The sequence below is a fragment of the Aulonocara sp. 'chitande type north' Nkhata Bay genome, linkage group LG7, assembly GCF_057382095.1.
Source record: "Aulonocara sp. 'chitande type north' Nkhata Bay isolate Kocher_YH1m ecotype deep benthic linkage group LG7, A_spYH_male_GT1.1, whole genome shotgun sequence".
Classification (NCBI taxonomy): domain Eukaryota; kingdom Metazoa; phylum Chordata; class Actinopteri; order Cichliformes; family Cichlidae; genus Aulonocara; species Aulonocara sp. 'chitande type north' Nkhata Bay.
This window is the reverse complement of record NC_141350.1, coordinates 30,568,815-30,590,849: the sequence shown is the minus strand read 5'-3', so window position 1 is coordinate 30,590,849 and position 22,035 is coordinate 30,568,815. Positions and strand designations below refer to the sequence as shown.

Below are 22,035 nucleotides of genomic sequence, written 5' to 3'. Positions count from 1 at the left end.
ATGAATTATCTACCAACAAACCACCAAATCAATAGAGTTTGTCACTGTTCGGTTGGCATTCCCAAGATTAAAAGGTAATCCTTGACTAAGTCCAAAGGTTCTCTTCATCTACTTCAAAAGGATGTTCATTAAAAAAAAAAAAAAAGGATCACATGGCATTTTAGTTTTTATTTATACAGGAATTACAGAAAATCTCAAAGGTTTTACAAACCAATGTGAAAATATCTTAATTTTTAAAGTTGTCCTCATGCTCTTCATCCACCGTTTACTCGATCTTTATGATCGCAATTCTATAATAATCAGAACAAACCCATCATATTTTAAGACCCAGACAAATTATCTTAAACCTCAGTTTCTAACTTACACATAAGTTTTTATTCTCACTAACTGGAACTTTGAAGCATGTCTTATGCAATCAAAGATGAGAAGGCCCAGTTCTGCTCTCTAATAACTGAGGCCAAAGATCACCATCTGTGGTATCAGGCCGGGCTGTCAGATGATTTCTTTCATTCAAATCTGACTGACATACAGCGACGGCGGCCAGCTGGACTTCAGAGGCAGGCTGAGGAATTCACCGTCACTGTCACCAAGCAGCAGGGAGAAGCTCTGACTGACAGCAGCTTCATGGGCCAGATCGGTTCTTTAAAAGGCAAAAGTACTGGCAGGTATTCAGGAGCTATACGATGGACAGTCTCTTATTCAGGGCTGGATTACTGGACTCCACTTAGGGCCTTAGGGACTGTAAAAGCCGTAGGTCCACCAAGTTTTAATTAATTTGTGGGTATTTAATTAACCGTTCCCATCCTTTACAGCAGAGCAATTTAAGGACTATGCAAAATACATTAACTCAGCACTTTGCAATTTCTAGTTTTATATCTCTTGGAGTTATATCTTTTATGCACCATGGGTGGCTTGGGATGAAACAGAATTTCTGTATACTGTGTATACTGCTGTATTGACAATAAAGCTTTTGAATCTTGAATCTTGAAGAGTCAAACTGGGATAAATTTGAGTGTTTATCCAAATACAAAATTTAATCTAACGGTCTTTAAATTTGCTTATTAAGTTTTTTGCTTGGTCACTGGCACCACTAAAACACAACATCCAGTACTGTAGTTGCATTGTGTCAAAATCTGCACCCAGACGCAGCACCCAGAAACGGCCCTAACCAATCTGGCGCCCTAGGCAAGATTTTAGGTGGCGCCCCCCTACATCAGCAGTGTAGTGTAATGTTGTAACAAATAATATTTCTATTAAATAAGCTTTACTTTGCATTTTAATTAACGTGGGATTATTTTTTGTATTTAGAAATAATAGTACCAACTTTTTTTTTTTTTTTCAACATTTGTGGCACTGGCGTGGCGCCCCCTGATGGACGGCGCCCTTAGCATTTGCCTATACGGCCTATGCCACGGGCCGGCCCTGGCAGCACCAACCACAAAGAGACACAGAACAACGACTGAGTCTCTTTCTCTCCCTCTCTCTCTTAGTGTCTCACTAATGGTTGGTCAGACTTTTCAAGTCAGTGTGCAGGAACCCTTTCACTCCCAGTCCGTGAGTCATATATGACACGTGTAGACATGTAAAATACAGAAACAGTTAATGGTTTTCTGGTGTTGTGCAGAGCTGTTTTTTGTTTGTTTTTTATCCCGCTTCCTGCCTTCATTGGTTTCCTGTGTTTTCCCACAATGCACTTGGACAACCTCCAGGAAAGCAGTCTGACCTTGTTGCATTCATGGGTTCATTTTTTCCAATAGGAGCAGCAGTGTGCAGAATAAACCAGTTAATATGCTTCACTGGACTTTTCTCCTTTTATTGATTAATATTATTCTTAAATGATTTAAAATACATTATTTTAATCTTTGAATTATACTGTGAACATTCATGTTTGGTGAAGTCAGAAGAGCCTCTGTCTGGATAGGATGAAGTGTCACTCTTCAAATAAAGAAATCTTTAACAGCATAATAACTTAGCAATAAATTCAATGATTTCTGACTAGAAACCCCCCCCCAGAAAAAATGCATTCATGCATTGTTCATGCATTGGTCAGACCACAAGTTTTTAAGCTCATGGACAACATCCAGCTCTAACTGCAGAGTTGGTGTGACGTGGATCCATGTTCAGGATTTTAACAGAAACAGTGAAAATAAGCAGCTGTTGTGCTCGACTTGTTCAGAAACAATGAGGCAACTTGTTGAATTTTTGTTGCATCATTGAGGCTTTTATGCAGATTAAATTCTATCCACAATGTTCAACAATATTATACAGAAGACCCTGTTTTTATGTGGCCCTTGATGTGATCCCAAACCGACTTCAGCCTTTAATGAAAGTCAGTTTGACCTCCTGCACTGTAGACTATTGTCTTTACAGGTGACAGACAACTGCAACTCACCCACTAATGCCCAAAGGGGATCCCAAGAACCCAGCTCTTAGTCTACGCAGCACTAAATGAACTTGGGTATAGATGCATGTGAATTTACTTGCGACAAATGGGAACTAAACAAAGTGAAGTAGCTTTCAGTTTTCATGCTCTCCAGCTGTGGAACAAACATCCTGAAAATATGGTGAGTTAGTTTGAAACAGGGCTTAAAAACTTGACTCTTTGAAGTGCCCTCATTTTTTTTTTTACTTTAATCTTATATTTGCTTCTTACTGTAACAATTCAATGTATCCTGATTATAACGTTTTAAATACAGTTTTGATGTCTTCTCTTTCTTTGTTGAGTGAGATGGGAGACCTTTTTAAGCTTTTAATAAAAAGTGTATCATATGGCTGCCGAATTTCTTACTGAAGCCTAAAGATCCAGTATTGTTCTGCTCATTACCTGACTCGTAGCACAGACTTTATCAATGAATTTCCAATTTTTCGAATGAGGTTTGGTGTACAAGTTCTCGAGAGTGAAGGATTTAATGCTGTTTACTGCTGGTGAGCCAGATAAATGAATGAATCTCTATGTTGGGGAGTTGGAGGGGAGCAGGACAGAGTCTGCTGGAGTCACATGGGTGATGCACCCGATCACAGCCATCAATAATGGATCGAGGCTAGACAAACCTTTATCGGCTTACACGCAGCGGGCTGCTCGGTCTGCATGGAAAACACGCCACACAAATACACTCCGTTATACCCACAGACCTCACGAAGAAAACGCAAGGCTTCAGCTGCTTTCATCGAGCTCCAGGCCCAACGGGATGCAGTGAGAGCCTAGCAGTAAATCGGTCCACACATCACCGCCTGCAGCTGGAGGGAGGTCCGGTCTTACCTGCACTGCCCGGGTGAAGAAGACCCCCGCATCAGAAGCCAGTTTTTTCACGTTGAAGTCCATGATGGAGGCGAGCGGAGGCGAGCATACAGGCGGGGCTGTGCTGAGTGTCCCCGCAGAGGGAATCCTCCGGATCAGCTGAGCAGCAGGAACAGGAGGAAGAGGAGGAGGAGGAGGAGGACTGATGTCAGGGACTGTAATCCGCTTCGTGCACGATCGGAAATCTGCTCACCGCCCTGCGCTTAAAGAGACACCGCACCGGGCTGCAAGTCACGACTCCTCCGGTTCCCCTGCAGCGGTACTGAATCTCCACATGACCTCCCCTGACACCTTTACCGGCAGCTGAGTACAAAAGCACTGCGGAAATATCACAAATCTGCATTAAAAAACGCATTCAAAGCGGACCTGTCTGCTTTTCATGTCTTCTCCAGTCACATCCATCATTCAGGGGCGTTTCTACGGTTTTTTGATGGGGTGGCTGCAGACAAAACACCAAAACCTGCAGTCCCTCTAGTGTCCACTAGTGGCTCTTAACAGTGAGCTGGTCCCCATGTTAAAGTATCCAAATAAATATGTTAACGGATATATCATTTAGTTCAGACCTTGCCACAGTGTGGGGCCCGCCCCCTAGGGGGGGCAGAGCCATGGCAGGGGGGGCACGGTATGAAAGGGAGGGGGGGGGGGGGGGGGGGACAAAACGCTTGGACACTGCTAGCACGGGCGCCTACAAAAACGCAAAGCAGGAGATTAAGCATAGCTGATTATGTTTCCAAACCAACTTCATTCCAAGCCAAAGACTAGAAAATATGGTGAAGCATGTCTTCCCTTTGGTCTCCCCTGCAGCATTGGTTTCCCCTTCATTGGGTGCACATGCTGGGCTGTTTAAATCACGGACAAACAGTATCCCACATTCTTGATTTTTAGAATGTCAGAACTACTCCTGACATTTTGGAGATGTTAGCTCTTTATACAGTAAAGTTACAGTGAGAACATTTTTCTTGTAAAACAAAGGGGGGCCTAGCAAAAAGAGTTTGGAAACCACTGATTTAGTTGAAAGCAGGTGAAGACTGAAATGTCTGCCAGTATATTTCAGATTGAGATCAAATACATATAAAATGCAGAGTTTTTTAACTTGCAAAAGGTAAATACTTAAGAAGTGTGCACATATACTCTTAGCACTGGATCCCAGGCCTGGAGAAATGGGGAGGGCTGCATCAGGAATACAGCAAGTTTTAGCCAATGATCATTATTTAAATCTTAAGGTACAGACAGACGAACTTTACATTACTGTATTTGAAGGTGGTACAATCACAGCAGTTTTTGACTGTGTAAAATATTTTTGTTTGTTTGAATTTCAGTCCTCTGATAAAGATGATTTAATGCTGATTTATTTATTTTTTAATAAAAAATTAATTTGTTATAATAGATTTATTTGTAAGGAGTTGCTAATGTCACATATAAGGCAAGCTTCTTTTTCTTGGGCAGACAAAATGCCCCTATTACTGAATTGCAGTTTGTTATCTACATGAGGAAAGGCCCTCGAATTTGGACTGTTCTAAATCAGTGGTCCCCAACCACCAGTCCGTGAGGCGTTTGGTACCGGGTATGAAATTCATGGTTTTAAGGGGTTTTATCGTTAACTCTGTTTCCCTGGCTCTTTTCCCGTGTGTTATGAAGAAATCCTTTTTTTATTTATTTTTTTATTTTGTTGTATTTATCCGTGACACCTTAAAGACCAGTCCGTGAAAATATTGTCAGACATAAAAGGGTCTGTGGCGCAAAAAAGGTTGAGGACCGCTGGTCTAAATGTTTGAGGATTTAAAACAAACAAACAAACAAGCAAAGAAAAAAAAAAACACATTATTTTTTAAACCACTCCATCTTTATTGCTTTGTCATATTTTTACACCGATGTCCTGGAACTACTGTGATCAGGAAAACGTGGAACTCCAAACTGTCTGGATCCAAAGTTCTTCACTTCAGTTTGGACTAAACTTATCAGCAGTTACAAAACAAATTGAGAACAGAGTGTGGACAAACAGGAAACCTAGTGGATGAAATCTGAAAGGCTTTGCCACACAGCAGTTCTCTCTCTCTCTGTTTTTTTTTTATTATTATTATCAGTACATACATCTTCATAAATAAAGAACAGTTAAACCCAAAGAATAATGTTGTGTCCAGAAAGCATAAATGGAGACATTCAATGAACAGAACAGGCGACTGAGAAAGAAGATCTGTGCGACTCTAAAGAGCTTTGATCATGCATCAAGTCCTCCTCATATTCAACTTCCACACACACTGAATCATCATGATCATAATGGTGACCGTGAGAAAGCAACAGAGACCTGCACCAATCTGATCCCTGAAATCACACAAAGAAAAACTGTACACGAGAACCAGGAAGCGCGTTTGGTTGGAAAACCGACGCGGCTGATATGAAGTAGCTTAAATCCATCAGTCAGGCACCGCTCATGAGCATGAGGACTGTAACGTTAAACCACAGGAAACAGGACAGCTGGTGATGTGTTCCTTCACTGGCGTCATCTGGGAGGGAAGCCCAGCGTCAGAAGCCTGGTGAATCAAACTGCACTCCAACTAAATCCTGTTAACAGCATCAGCGGCGCTTTCACCCCATGAAGTGAAGACAGTACTTAATCCCTGTTCCTCCAGCCCCGCGCAGGCAATTTATTAAAGTGGCATCAAATCAATTCTGAGAATTAACGAATCACTGACGTAAAACTGCATTCAAAGAATAAATAAGTGTTTGGGGGCATTACATAAGGTTTAAAAAGAGGAGCCGAGGAAGGGCGATTATCCTCAGAGGAAAAGTCTGAAGCTAAAGTCGCAACGTTGTGGGAACAAACTGTAATATTCTTAAAACGAGAGGCATAATCTGTAAGGACTACTCTTATATTCTGAGGTATTATGAAATTATAGATTTTAATGTTAAGGAAAACAAACATTTCTGAGATGGTTGAAAAAAAAAATGTGAGAAAAACTGCAATTTTATTGAAATCAAACTTGTAAAAATATCAAAAATGCTGTGAGATTAAAGCTGTTAATTCACTGGATACGACTGATCTCTGAGACAAAAAGTCAAAAAAAGAAAAAGAAATGAAAATCTAATATTGTTTCCTAGGTTTGCTGTTTATTTGCAAACCAAAAAAACTACATTGATATTCTGTGAAAATATAAAAATCACAGGAAGGACAAAACTTTAATATAAATTAGTAAAAAAAATTCTTTTGATACAATAAAATCAAATTTAAATTAAAAGAAAATAAACTAATATGTATTTAGGTCATAAAGTTTGAATTTCTAAATTTGAGATGGAAAAACTAATATTCTTTGATGGTTAAAAACAAAGTCTCTCAGTACACTTCTAAGAAAGCACTGAAGTATTTGTTGAGGTTATAAAACTCAAATGTCCAATAAAAACCTCAGAAATGTCTTAAATTTGCAAGAAACATTATGAAACAGAGATTACGGTTGTAAAAACCTTTGAAATTTTCCTTTCAAAGTTTTACATTTTTGGAAATGAACAAATAAACTATGGACTATATTATATATAGCTTCAGGTTATTAAAGTCACACTGACCAATGTTAAACTGAGGTAGGAACCAATTTTGCTTTAAAAACTTGATTTAAAGACTAAAGGAGAGAAAATAATAAAAAAAAAAAACCTGTAATATCCTCTGACATTAAACTGGTTAGTTTATGATAGAAAATTATAGATTTAGAACCTATTTATTTATTTATTTTCGATTAAAGAGCCACAGTCCTCCATCCTGTACTGTTTGTAGTTCTGGCAGTTTAACAGATATTTTTGAAGGTTCAAAGTTTTTCCTCAGAACCCCCCCCAAAAAAACAACAACAAAAAACACACACATCAGAGGCGAGTCCGAGGAGGAGCAGAACTGATGTGACAGAAGATACCGAAGGATTTATTCACAACTTCGTGCTAGAGGAGCAGCACCAATCGAGCAGGAAAAAAGGAAACGAATGCCAACTGTCCTGTTCACACTAAAATCAAACAGCCAGATGTAACCAGGTGGTTTGTGACGTTGCCAAAGCTGTTGGTCTTACTTGGTTGGTTCTGCTAATGGTGATTAATGTAATTTTAAAAAAACAAACAAACAAAAAACTACAACAACCTGAAACTGCAGTTTAGAAATAAATAATTACATTAAATCTGTAAACACTAAAATTCTTTAGAATTATCTGCATTTGGAAGTTTCCACCTACTAAGCTAAAAGCAACTTTTCGGAATTGAGATTGACATATTTTTTTTAAATTTTTTTAATAAAGTAAAGTTTTAGTTACTTAATAAATTAAGAATACCGTTTAAAAGAGGAAATTCCTGTAGTCATCTTTAAAGCTACAAGACGAAAAATGCCAGTGAAGGAACTTTTTAAACTCAAAGACATCTTCAAGGTGCCCTGTGGAGGTTTTTCCTTTCTTTTTTCCACCACTAGGGGTGCTGTTGAGCTAAGAAAGAACACTTTTCCTGGATTTCTGATTCAGGTGTTCAAGATATTCAGCTTTTGAATGTTTATTGTGAAACAAACAAATTGACCATGGGACCTCCACAGGGCATCTTCAGGGACACTACAGCAAACAGAGAGGAGAAATTAAGAGTCTGGTTGTTGTTAATGTGTTTAAATGTGTTAAAGTGTTAAGTTTAACCGTAACCTGGTCAGCAGGGGTGGGGATTAAACATGAAACTTAACCTCCCTTCCTTCTGGATGACTAAACCTTAATTTGAAACAAGTCAGATGTGATTTTCTTTTTGTCTTTTTTTAAAGATCCCATCACCAGTTTTGAACATACAAGTGAACACGCAGTTTTATTTTCCTCCCCTTAGCTTTTCAAAATAAAACTGTTTAAGTGAAGGAGTTATTTTAGCAGCAAGCTGAACGACCAATAAACATGATGGGCCGTCAGGTGTCCTCAAAGGATAACCGTTTATCTTCCAACCTCCTCTCTTTTAGTATCATCTGGACCACTGGAAGCACCAGGGAGTTCAGAGGGTTCTGGGCTTTTAACACCACAGAGAGAGCAGTACGAAGCATCAAAGCTCTAGTAAAGGCCAAGTATGTGGACACGTGAGTAGACCTGTAGAGGAACTCCAAAGGCTTTCCATTAGCCTGCGTTTCCAGGTGTTTAGGTGTCCAGCTGTACTGGATTATTGTTGTTTCATTTAATTTAGTGTTGGGCTTCCAGAAGACTCAACTCTGTTAATAATGAAATGAAAATTGCTGAATATTTTACTGAGTTGAGTAGAGCTGTACTGACACTGATGGAGATTCTCATCATGTAGAACCGCTGAATGTGACACCACTGAGGTCTGGCATTTGACAGTCCATGTTTAGTGCTGTAAAACAAAGCATGAGAATCGAGGTCTGCATGTCTGGGTCTTTTTTCCATTAGACTTCTATAATCTGACTTCACAGGAGTCACCCCCTGCTGGACATTAGAAGTAACGCATGTCTGCCCAAAAGGCTATGTGAATCTTTTGATATACAGTATATGTCCAAGTCAATTCACCCAGAGCCTGTGCAGGGATCAATTCTTACTGTCTGTCATCAGTAGCTCTTTGTTTGTATAGAGGCTTTATCACTTTGTATCCAGAAGCCTTAATGTCCACATACATTTGTCCATGAAGTGTATTTGCTTTGATTAATTTCACCTCCCTCTTAGTTTAAAGCTCACCGCTGCTTCCAGTAAGAGTTACCAGACTGGTTAAAGGTACTTTTTTGTTGTAAGTCTTTGTTTAAAAAGAGTTTAAAACCTAAACAAAAATCACAAACACCAACAGAATGAGAAGAAATTACTACGTTGTTACGTATGGACCTGCAGAGATATCAACTCAAGTTTGACTTCTATACAACCAGAAGCCTTTTCCCCCCAACCCAAGAAGCTGCCCCCTGCTGGTCACTAGAAAGAATGTAGGCTTTATAATGTTAGAAAAAAAGGATGCTACACTGGCCGACTGCACTTTTTGGTTCAAAGTATTGCACAACAGTACAGCCTGTCCCCATTAAAACCTCAGCTGATATCTCTGTAGCTCAGCACACAGACGCGTTGGACATAATGTCAGAACTGCTGTTTCTTTACAGTCTGTTGTTACCTTGAGTTAACTTTAAACTCATTTTAAAAGCTGGAATCTGCAGTTTGAGTACCTTTAAGACGGGAGGCTGAATTACATGTGAATGGTCCTTTAAAGAGTTTACAGGACTGCTATGAATGATTCTGTGTATAGTTTCTTAGCACTGACTGCAATCAGCCAGACCTAAAGAGATTTAAATACAGCGTAAAGTCATGAGTGTTTACAGTTGTATTATAAAACATACACACAGTAAAAGGATGAGACCCACACATAATATTTACATATATAAACAAAGAAGTCCATCACAGAGCCGCGAGGTCTGCAGCCCGCACACTTAATGGCTAATATTCACTGTACATGTGTCCCACGGCTCCGCGGCCTTCGCTAGCACGAGCGAGTGTGAGCTGAGGCCTCCGACTCGCCACGCGGCCTTTTTTTTTTGTTCGGTTACCGACAGCGAGCTGGGGGCGGCTGGCGCTGCCGTCCGCTGAGAACCGAGCATCACTACGGCTGTTTTGTTCTGGTTTAAACCTTTGACACGCAAACACACTCACACTCACACTGAGAAATAACAGTCACCCAACCCCACAAACCTGCCCCCAACAGAAGAGATGTGCAGCAGATGTAAACACCCTCACGACAAAATACCATGCACCACGTCTTAAGTTCTATGTGTCAAATATCAAACTGCTGTGAGGAGGGTCAGAGACACTGTTCTAACTCTACAAAAGAAGAATTATAAGAATAATGCACACAATTGACCCTTGTGGTGATGATGGTGGGAGGGGCCTCAGGTTGGTTTTCTGGATATTTACTGGGAATTTCGGCTCCCTTGGCGTCACCCTCTCTGTCCAAAGTTTGCATCCTGTCCGGGATTTGTTTCCATCGGGTCTTCTTTGAAGTTTTCACAGTGCTCCATTACTTTTCTGCAAGAAGACAACAGTCACAGGTTGGAATTTTGACCAAGACGTTCTTAATTCGTAAAAATATTATATATATCTATTTTATTTCCATGGAAATCATCTGTGAAGCCACATCAGCGTTAGTTTCTTTGCTGTGCTGGGAGCTGGTCGTGACTGGTGGGCTTTATTTCTCAGCTAGCGTTAGTTTGACTCAGGAAAGATCCCATTTTTAAAAAATTGAATTACCATCTATTAAGGTAATGGCATTAAAGCACCTAACAGTAGAAAAATGTCACCTGATACATGTTTTAAAAAAAGGGCTTGTGATATCTGACCTGCTGTGTTTGTAAGAAAAAAAATACAGAAATATGTGATTCAGCCTCAAACACTCGGTGATCAGCCCCAACAACTCTTATCATCCTCTCTGCTGAATGCAACAGAGGGCTTCTAAAAGCAGGAAAATGAGGCTTTCTGACTGCTGCCCAGCCTCTGACTCAGTTACCACATCATCCTACAGTTTGTTCAGAGCCGTCAGTCTCACCGGGCCATGTCCTTTGTGTCCGGATGTGAACTCTCCAGCTCCAGAACTTTCTCCAGAAGAGTCATTCCTCCTTCTTTTATCAGCAGAGGACAATACTTGCTTGCTGCAGAGTAGGAAAAATGCAAATGGAACAAGTGTGAGATTCCCAGAGAGTGGACTGGATAGAACATTAGGCCCAAAAGAAGCAGGTAAAGAAAATAAAAAAAATTAAATAAAAAAAAAACAAAAAAAACAAAGCAGTTTGGAGACAAGTAAACAAGTAAAGATAATAGCCATGTCCAAATTCATGGGCTGCATCCTCCTGAGGACCCGGCCTTTGCGGTCTACGTGGGCCGGGTCCTCAGGAGGTCGGGTAGGCCGGAAGTGCGCGGCTGTGAAATTGGACGGTCTAGCCTTCTGATTTGCGTCATTGCTGTGTCGGAGGAGTTTAATAAACTCGGCCGTCTACTCCATTCTACCCAAAATATAACAGGACACTGATGCAAATTCTCGATCATCTCACACTTCTGTTTGATGTTTATTCAGCTGTGTGAAAACTATAACTTTAATCTCAGCCAAACCGATTTACTTAGGAGGATGCAGCCCATGAATTTGGACACCCCCAATGTTTCACATATGTCAGGTGACATATAAACCCTTCAGGACAGCTTTAGGGGTAAACGACACACGCTGCGCTCTCAAAGCCTCTTGATACTCACGGTAAACTGACACCAGGTTGTAAAGAGCCCATGTGGCCCAGTGCTGACTGACAGGAGAGATGCTCTGAGGCAGCAGTCGGAGGATCGGCTCGAATGACCTGAGAGAGGACCGTCGCTTTGTTAATACATTCAGACAGGACAAGCCACCAGCAGCTGTGGAAGTTCACTGTAGAGGGGAAACGGTAATCGATCACCTGTAGTTGATGTTGCGCCGCGAGCTGACGTCCCAGCTCTGGATGGCTTCCCACATCTTCTCCATCACCATGTCTCTCCGCGGCTCCTCCATCTTCCAAACCTCAGGCCCGTCAAACATGATGTGCGACAGCACTCCACAGGCGTTGTACGACACCTCAATCCCATCGGCCTTACTGTCCAGCAGGTTACTGCAAAGAAAACAGACGGAGAAGAGGACATGAAGAGGCTGAGTGGAGAGACTGTGCGGACCAATAGTAACCACCAACAGAGTCTCAGTCCAGGTGTTTCTGCCTCTGGTACCTGAACACTGTGATGAACTGTGGGGTGAGCAGCTGTGGCCTCAGAGCTTTGACCTCAGCCACGTTTCCCAGAAGACCCAACATATTGCGATGAAGCTCCTGCTTGTCTGGAAACTCCTGCAGACAGAAATCATACAACATGAGATGAAAACATTTAGAAATGATGGCACAGCGAAATTCTCCATGACGATTGCAGAACTGTATAGTTAAGTGATAATTGTATCCCCTCAAATCCACTCAGTGTTTACAGGTGAAGACAAATTTCAGACCAAACTTACAGCAGAAAAAAAAAAAACCCATAAAAAGCAAAAATGTAACGACTCTTTGAAAGGAACATAACAGCAAAATAAAGGTACACACTAAGTTTAAGGATAATGGTGAACTTTTTTTTTTAAACTGTTTCCTCTGACACAAAATTAATTTTGACAGAAATATTTATTTTAGTATTTTTCAATTATTACACTTATCATCACCTTAACAGTGTGTGGACACGAGCTGTACACGAGTAGTAAAAGGACGGCTGCACTTTATTTTATACTCCTAACAGCTCCTTTCATGGTTTTGGCTTTAATAACAAAAGCGATCGTTGTTCTCGAGTCATTTCTTGTGAATCGAGCAACTTCCTATATCAGTTCAGTTTCTATATCAGTTCTGAAGAATAACGAGCAGCCTGGCTCATCTTCATCACCATAGACACAGATGGGTGCAGCCTGGACTCACCTGCAGACACTCCAGGAACAGGCTCATGCCCCGACAGTTCAGGAACATCTGACAGTTGTCGGGCGTCTCGTCTGTGATGTTCCACAGGGCGCTCCAGGAAAACTCCATCACCTGGTCACACTGAGACACACACGCAAACACAAAACATCTGCTTTAAACAACAAAACAAAATAAAGTATAACTGAATAAAGGTTAGTTTTCATTTAAACGATGATGATGAGGATCTGTTTCCTGCTTCCAGCAGGTGGAAGTGTTATGTTTTCAGTGCTGCTTGTTTGCCTGCTTCTCACCAAGAATAAATAAAAAAAACAAAAACTGGGCTTCAGGAGATTTGGTGGAGCACAGACAAAGGAAGAGACGCTGTAACACTGTAACACCTTCTCAGTCATTATAAATGTCTGGGAATTTTCAAAATTAAACACCTCCACATTTGTTTCACTAAGAGGGAGAGTATACTACATTCAAGACATAAAATGCTACAAACACTCTGGCATATCAATTTAGTCACATGATTACTGAGCTGAGTTTAGTAATCATGGTTTTAATAGTAAAGCAGGGCTCATTTTGATGTATACAGTAGTATTAAAAATAAGCATGAATATTTCTCTAAAATGAGCCAGTGTCACTAGCCTGTAGGCCGTGAAAAGATGATTAAACGGGGCGCTATTAGTGAGAGAGAGTGCATCGGCCTTTGTGAGCACTCTTTCAGTTTCTAAAAGCCACATATAAATCTGTAAAGCACTTAAACTCACCATTCTGTCCTGTAACTTCTTCTGAATTAAATTCAGCATTGTCTGAGAATGAGAAAAGAGTCAGGAATGAATTTATCACCTGTATAATCAGCAGCTGATTTCAGTCAAAATGCAACACAAACATGAGAAAATGCAGCTTTGCTACAGAGAAACAATCCTGAATCCACTTTGAAGGTAGGACACCAGCAACAGACTCCTGAAGGCTACTTTTACTATAACGTTTGCTTTAAGTTATCGTAAATCAGACTAAATAATGCTGCTGCTGCCATATATCACACCATAGATGTAGTACAATTTTAGCATGTTAGCCCATAGTGAGTGCGATGGCATGTTGGTATAAAATTCAAATTACAGAGCACGTTCTTTTTCCAAACATGGCTAAAGCGCTGAGATTGGATCTGAAATATCTGCACTGCTGTCATCACATGCTCTCAGTGTGTTCACACAGCTTTCCTCTGGGTGCTCTGGTTTCCTGCCACACCAAAAATAAGCTTGTTAGATAATAGGAACTCCTGCTGCTGACCTTGACTGGCAATAAGTAACAGGCCTGAGATCTGAAGCGGATCACCGACTTCTACACTAAGGAGGAAATTTATCCAAGACTTTCCAAGGTTTCTTTACCCTCACAAATCCCATCTTGCCCACAGCCTCCTTATGGTGGTTGTCCACCTGGCAGACCAAAGCATTGCAGAGGTGCACGGCGATTCTCTGGATGGACTCATCCTGCCGGGCCGGCTCCAGGATCTTCAGCAGCAGCTGGTTGACGCGGCTGTACTGGAACTCGAGCTCCTCTGGGATGCTGAAGTTGCACAGAGTCAGGCAGCAGTTCCTCTGGACCTGGTGAGGAAACAGGAACTCACAGATTCACAAATCAAATGTAATCGAAGAGCGTGATTCTAAATATATGATGGCCTTTGTTAATAATCAACTGAAGGCTAAGATGCATAGTCAAGGTTTCCTATCAAATAGTGGACCTGAACAATTTCTGAGCCCTTTCTGATCTCCCAATCCTGCCCCCAGTTCTGAAGACGCCGTTTTATACATACTTCAGTCCTACAATAAAAACGCAACTGAAGGTTTTAGAGCTTCACATAACACAAAATCTGCCCTTCTGCTTTAATTCTGTTAGTGTGGCCACTGACCATAACATTCTGCTCAGCTTATTTATGCAGCAGCTGGTTCATGGGGATGATATCAGACTTACAGTGACCTCCTGGTAGTGCTCCATCCCATTCAGCACCACCTGAATGACCTCCCGCCGTAACCGCACACTCTGATCGCTGCGGTACTCGGTGTTGGTCAGGTAGAAAAGAGCAGCGCTGCCCGTCACCTGGATGCTCTTATCGTATTTATGGCACTTCAGTGCTGCGATGACAAGCTGCAAACAAGGAAACAAAGGTTTCAGGGGAGGAATGAGAAGCAGTCAGGAGAGATGATCACAGGAAGTAATTGAAGGAGAACTTTAAGTCCTACCTGCAGAGCACGGAGCAGCTGGCTGCAATGTTGTATCCTGGCGATGTCAAACAGCTGATTGATGGCTCTGTGGGCGAGCTCAGGGCGAAACTCTGTGTAAGCCTCGATAGCGTTCAGGACCTGGTCTTCATTCTTTGATCCAGTCACCTGAAAAAGTCCAGAAACACAAAGATTTAACCAACAAAACAAACCTTGAATAAAGCGCTATAGATTGTATTAATCTGCAGTTCAGCCTGGTGTGATCAGCTGAAAGAAACCCAGGTTCAGGTACCTTATAGGCAGGGATGTGCGTCACATTACAGAGGGTGGTGTCGTACAAGCCCAGAAACTGCAGGGCCCTCTTCAGCTCCTGGAAAGGGTAGATGCTGCTCTTGCACGGTTCAGTGCTAATGGAGAGAAAAACACAGCTTGTTAAGAACCTCATTTATCATCTGAGGGTCAATAAAGGGAGATTCCAGCCTCAGCTCATCGTTACCCACCTCGGACGCCCCATCGCTTCTTCAAAGTGTGGAACTGTGCAGTTGTCTAGCATGATGTGACCCGAGATGTCCAGGGACATCAGGTGTACCAGACGCTGGACGATGGCCGTCAGGATTTTCTTGGTCATCTTAAACTTTGAGATCCGCCTGCTCTCCTGGGAGATGTCGAGGTGCCTGAAGAAGGAGGGAGTGTCATCAGTGACTATTTTTCAAGTGATCAGTGGGCATACAAGGGGAGCTACACATGTACTAAAATGACAACATGCAAACTGCTCTCAGTTTATCACAGTTTTTTTTCCTTCTCTTGGCTCAGGATGATGTCACCATTTAGCCAAAATGACAGGGAGTCTGTTTTGACAAATAAAGATGACGCTTTAAAATCTAAGAACACTGCATCAGGTGTGAAGCACAGCAGTGGTAACATGATGCTGCACGGCTGTTTTGCTGCCAGTGGTACTGCTACAATGAAAACAGACTACCTCCAAATTCATCAACTTTAACTCAGCATCTAGATGGCTTAAACTTAGACATAGTTTGATGTTCCAACAGGACAGTGATCCCAAACACATCAAAACTGGTCTTAGAATAAATAAAGCAGGCAAACATTAAGCTTCTGGAATTCCCTTCCTGCTTAAATGCCAGAGTTCGTGCCAGGACACCAAACAATTTAAATGTGATCAAATATCCAGCCAGAATTATCAGGGAAGCTTGTTGATGGCTACCAAAGCATCTGGTTGCTAAGGACTCCTCAGCAATTTGCTAAGGGACATTTAAATATTAGTGGAGATATATCTTTTAACCCTGTGTGGATTAGAGAAAATCCAAAATAAAATCAAACTTGTGCACTCAGTTCTTGTTTGTTTGTTTGGCTTTTTTTACAGCCCTTACAGATGTATGCGGTACAGTCATTTCACAGAACAGTTTAAAGATATCATTAAAAGCCCAAGATTCCCCATCATTCATGCCCATGATTAGTTTATGGAAACTTCAGTGTCTGATGAAAGGTCTCCTTTTACCTACAAGAGATGACCACAGCAGATAGATCTGAATTTTTGATTTGGCACTGATTTTCACACTGGTTGCCCTCTTTGACCCTTCTGTGGATTTAGGTCTCCTCCCAGTCTTGAACCAGACATTAATACTTTTTATTTGATGCGTTAAATGAACGTTAACCTCTCATCCCCCACCCCACAGAGCTTACCTGAGATTAACGAGCTCCAAAACTGTGCTGATCAACTCCTCGGATAGGTCCACGTTGTAGAGAACAAGAGAGGCCAGTCTGTCCCTCCACTGGGTGAGAAAAGATGTCCCCAGTAACTGTACATTGGACAGATCTAGCGAGGTGAGCGACTTCAGGGGTTTGAGCAGTGTCTCGGGGTCCAGCTCTTTCGGCATGCCACCCAGGTTGAGCAGCCTGAGCCGGTTGAATCCCTGGAAGTTAAAGTCTGTTTCTAAAGCATGCCGAGAGGAGGGGCTCTCCTCCTCGTCCTCGTCTGTGTCCTCGTTGCAGGCGAGTGGGGCGCCGCACTTCCTGTAGAAGATGTTGCTGCAGCCGAAAAGACAGAGAGACACCAAAGTGTCGCGGAAGCAGGACAGTGCTTTCAAGCTGCGGGACGACAGGTTGTTGCAGTAGGTGAGGTGGAGCTCGATCAGGTCCTGCACACAAAGGCAGTGATTAGTGGGGCCAAGAGAAGAAACCACTGACATTAACTTCTCACTGTCTCTATATCATGAAATTCCTGTCAGACGGGGTTTTCCCAGGCTTGAGACATGAATTCTCTCCTTCCTCCAGTTTTGTGCATTTACTTCAAATAATTAGCATTTTTGATGATAACAAGGTCAGAAAAATACATCAGAGTTCTGTTAAACAAGGCATTCATTCACTTGACTTTACACTCTAATCGTGCTTACTGCCATGCAAAGCCTTGTTCTGAGCTCATGTTTCCTTCACACAGGCTTTATTTGTGCGGGCCACCAGTGAGGACAATGCCAGTCACACTTAATTTACTAGCAAACATTTCCCTCAGTCCTATTTTGAAAATTCAGTTGCTGTCAGCTCTAGCACTTCGTGTCTCCACTGGCTGGCTCTCTGGGAACGTTGCTGCTGTGCCAGTCCTCAATATAAATCCTCAGAGAGGATGTCATCCAGCAGTCAGATAGACTCCAGCTCCTCCATCTTGGACTGCAGCTGCTAGTGCTCGCTCTGCAGCCTCGGTTTGTTTAGATTAGAAGCACATAGACCACTTCTCCACCTGCTGCAGGTTCTCCTTAAAGTGACCCACCACCAACTACAGTCAAGAAGGTAAAGCTGGAGTCTGTCCAACAACAGAATGAGAGACATGGGGAATCCTGATTTTATAGCTGCATGTTCGGCATTTTTTCCCCCAGCTTTTTAGTTTATTAATAACCTGTGGGTGAAACCTCATGGCAGATCTGAAACACAGGGACACTGTGTGATCACACAATAGCAACCTACCAATCACAAGTTAGCCCCACCCTAAATCCTCCCTGCCTTGATGCCCTTTTTCACTCTACTTTTCTGAATTATGGTCCCATTAGAGTCTGAGATCATAAACTCATCGGGAAAGTCTCTACTGAGGTCAAAGGTCAAGTAACAAACAGATTTATACACTGACTTGTTTTTAAAACCAGGGCAGTTCACATCAGAGCATACAACACTACAGTGGGAGCTGAAAATAGTTTTTGCTGTTGTTAGTCTTTTATTTGTAGTGTTATCACTATTTAGGACAAACAGTCCAGAATCCACACACAGTAACACTGTGATCCAGGAGGGGAACGAGCAGCCACGTCTCCATGGGACACATGAAACTCTGCTCACTGTGCTCCCTCAAGCTCGTCTATCTCAGTGCCCAAGGTTGTGCTTAATGTTTTGCTGCTGTAACGCAGGAATTTATGGATAAATACAGTTTATATAACTTCATCTTATCTAAATTATACAGTTATTTTCTGCTTAGAGACATTTTAGGAGAATTCCCTTGTCACTTATAATTTTATTTAAATCTGATTTGTTCAGTTTTGTGAAAAACACACTGCAGGTGTAATGCCTGAGACTCCCCATCAACTTTTAGAACTGAAGAAACCTTTTGGATCACAGGCGAGACATCTTCAAGAACCCACCGGAAGCTCAGCTGCCTTAAACTCAAGCATTTTAAACTATCCAGTGTTTAAATGTTAATCAAATCAAAATGTATTTATATAGCACATATTAAAACAACAGTTTTGACCATAGTGCTTCACAGTCAATAAAAACATGAGACAGTTAAAACAAACAATAAGAGGACAACAAACAATAGGTAACAACGCAACAAGCTAAAACAGCCAACTAGACAGAATCAAAAGCCAAAGTAAAAAAATAAGTTTTAAGACGTAATTTAAAAGACTGGATAGACTCCGTCACATGCTCTGTCAGCTACACCATCCACCTTCAATGCAGTTTTTCTTCCATGATTTCTGATACTTTATGGATAGTTTATCTCAAAACAGAGATTTTATTTTTTAGAATAAGTACCAACCAGAAATTAGAAGCAGCACTGGCTGAACAAAAACAAATTTTCTTAATTTTTGGTGGGTTTCGATGGTCATATCTCCTGCCAAAAGCTTAAACTGGTGTGGTTACTCTTACCACCTTGTTGCCTCCCACCTGTTTTTTGATGGCTTCCAGGTCTCTGTCACGGACAAAGTCCTCTCTGAGCTGCACCCGGGTCAGTCTGGTGCTCCGGGGATCTGAGAAGAGCTGGAAGAAGCTCTCCTCTGGTTCAAAGTTACTGTCTGTGTGGACCAGTTCCATGTATCTGTAAAAAAAAACAACAACAACAAAAAGCAATTAAAAGTCCATGGCTACTGACATGACAGGCTGAACCCTTTAGACTGTTACTCACGTGTTGACCAGCTTGTCGCAGATCTCACTGGGGAGGAAGATGTCTGAGCGCAGGCACAGCTTGTTCCTGAAGCCCTGGTAGCACATCGTCTTCTTCAGGTTCCTCAGGCAGAAGACAGTCGCCAGAGTCATGAGGCTGTCGGGGTTGTCTCCTGCTTTGGCTGCCATGTTCGCCTCTTCTTCTCTGGCTCAGATCAAGACGGGGCAGTGCAGGGGACCTGTGAGAATAAAACGAGTGAAGCATTTCTAATGAAACAGAAGAAAAAAAATAGTTCCCTTTTCTAAGCCTTTAAACCCAACTAAACAGCACCCAAATTTACTCAGGAACAGCTGTAAGAGACAGATCAGTTTAGCCTCGGATCGCTCGTGCAAATAAATTCACTGGAGATTTCTGGGCTATTTCAACCCATAAATATTCAGGCAATAGAAGAACTACTTCCTTCCAAAGTATGACCATAATGATCCCACCACATACACTTTACTCGGAAAATTAGGTATATTTAGCAAGTAAATTTAGCATTTTTATGTTACGGTCAGGGTTTTTACACTGCTCAGAAAAACAACTGGCCCACAAGTAATTTAGACAATGAATGAGGGGGATCACATGAGCATTTTCCTGTTAATTTTGGCCATTTGATTAAGAAAATTGGTGACTTTCTTTAGGCGGAAGGCCAAAGCGCTTCTATGCGTTAGCAACCTTGGTACTATATTTGATATATCAGGTAACTATACGGTTTTACAGGTAATAACATTGTTTATTCTAGAAGCCCTATGTTATTTTTAGAGCAATTCGAGTGGTGTGCTTGCAACCTTTTAAGCCTTCCTCTTGTGGTGAAATGATTATCATCAGAGCTATGTGCATATGCAAAAACATTTCTTATTTCTTATCAAATAGACAAGCAGACTGCGCCTGCAGACCTCGACCAACGCTGAAAGTTAACTCCACTCAAAACTCGGTCCCTGTCCCATTCATGACACAATAATTATTTAAACAGTTATAATCATATTTTTATAGATGCTGACACTTTTATTTTGAGTTTAATTGGTGAAAATCACAATAAACAGAAGTACTTTGATCGTGAAACTGCTATTATCCCCCCCAAACACACACAAATTTTCTGTACTTTTTACATTAACATCACGATTTTTTTTACCACCATAACCTCACATTGTGACTGCTCTGATCACTGCTATTACAAATGTTAAAATAAGATAATACCTGCCACTTAGCATTAACTGCTGCCTGAAACTGAATATATAACCAAATTATTTTTTGTAAACTCCACTAAAGGTTCAAACACTTAATTCTGCAAGTTGATAAAATACTTTAAATGCAAAACTTTTCTGTGGCCTAAGTTGGGAGCTGAAGTGAGCTGTCTGCCTACAAACTCGCTGAGTTTTTGTCCTGTCAGTTAAATGAACATGTTTCTGTTAAAGGGCCTAACTGCTGTCACACAGCGTGTTTACACTTATTTGCATCTTTGCATACATGTTAGCATTTTACTTCTAACTGCTCTGTACCTCCTAACATTTTCTATAAACACATTTTTCGTGTTAATACCAAAAGGTGATCACTGCTCCTGTTGGACTGAAGCCAGAGGTCCAGCTTTCACTGTTTTTTTTTCTGTTGAGTTAGCCAAACACTCACACAGCAATGAATTCTGACTGTTACCAAGTTAGCAAGCTAGCTTAGCTAGCTACCTACACTGCAAAATAATTCCTTTTAACATCATTAACGCTGCGAGAAAACACACAACAGTCATGAGAGAGTCTCAACAGGCTCAAACACCGTGGATGAGCACTTGTTATTCAGAGTTTAGTTATAACTCGGGTCAGCAGTGGATTTCAACGTCTGCATTAGCTCAAAGCTAACGATGACTTTCCCCCTGTGCTACGACGCTAGCAGACTTAGCCGGAGGAGCTAGCGCAGAGCTGTGCGTGTGTGAAGCCGGGATCCGAGCGCAGGGCAGCGGCATCTGAGTGCCAGGTTCCCCCGCTGGGGTCCTACCTTAGCTCTCGCCAAGGCTTCGCGTTCCGGTAGTAGCGACAAACTGATAATTATCAGCAGCCTTCACTCATCTGATTTTCGATTTCACCCGATGTCAACAAACAGGCTCCGCCTCCTGCTACTTCTACAACTCTTCTTCTTCGTCGTCTTTTTCTTCTCCGAGGTCGGTGGCATCCAGCAGCCAGGTGAACTTCCGCCAGTGGAGTGAGGCTGATTCCAAATCTGCAGAAATACTCCTATAAATATGGATTTCCAACAAAGTAATACATTAAACAATACCAATAACGGTTCATTATTAACCTGTAAAGTTTACGTAAATCGCCACAAGTAAAAAGATGTTTATAGTCACACATACTATTTGACGTGGACACCTATTTAAATTCTGTTAAACCCAAGATCGTTCGCAGATTAGTCCTTTATTTTCTTGCCTCTCAGCAGCCATCTTGGTCATCCCAGCAGTTCTTTTGAGTACTGGATCAAAAATCAAAATTAGACCCACCAAGATATTAAAAACATACAGGAAAAAAGGTAAATGTATCTATATTCCCTTGTATGGAGGACGAAATCTGATGAATTTTTAAAAAACAAAAACAAAACAAAACCTTGTTTTAAATTTTATTTGTCATTTCCACAAAAATGAGAAAAACTGACTTACCTTTGTATGTGGAAGACCCAAACTGCCACATGTTTAAGAAACAAAAAT

At 41.5% G+C, this 22,035-nt stretch overlaps 2 protein-coding genes across 9 annotated transcripts in view; both read right to left on the bottom strand.

The window, feature by feature from the left end:
- Window positions 1-3,542, bottom strand: part of sh3glb2b (SH3-domain GRB2-like endophilin B2b) — a 99,604-nt gene extending 96,062 nt beyond the window's left edge. For 2 of the 8 annotated variants that reach the window (XM_086299993.1, XM_086299990.1), the window contains exon 1: window positions 3,260-3,503. In XM_086299993.1, the coding sequence (XP_086156119.1) occupies window positions 3,260-3,322 (63 nt within the window). In that variant the 5' untranslated portion in view covers window positions 3,323-3,503. Of the gene's footprint in view, window positions 1-3,259 lie in introns of all 8 variants that reach the window. The other 6 variants (XM_086299996.1, XM_086299989.1, XM_086299994.1 and 3 more) reach the window with 6 other exon arrangements.
- A 1,426-nt stretch (window positions 3,543-4,968) lies between these two features.
- Window positions 4,969-21,535, bottom strand: zer1 (zyg-11 related, cell cycle regulator). Its single transcript, XM_086299988.1, has 16 exons — window positions 21,333-21,535; window positions 19,326-19,542; window positions 19,088-19,238; window positions 16,628-17,082; window positions 15,427-15,600; window positions 15,219-15,333; window positions 14,948-15,094; window positions 14,679-14,852; window positions 14,096-14,311; window positions 13,475-13,516; window positions 12,723-12,842; window positions 12,004-12,119; window positions 11,703-11,891; window positions 11,509-11,606; window positions 10,811-10,913; window positions 4,969-10,293 (listed from the first exon to the last, which is right to left on the bottom strand). The coding sequence occupies exons 2-16, from the start codon at window positions 19,490-19,492 to the stop codon at window positions 10,206-10,208; spliced, it is 2,355 nt and encodes a 784-aa protein (XP_086156114.1). The 5' UTR covers window positions 19,493-19,542; window positions 21,333-21,535; the 3' UTR covers window positions 4,969-10,205.
- Window positions 21,536-22,035: the final 500 nt, after the last annotated feature.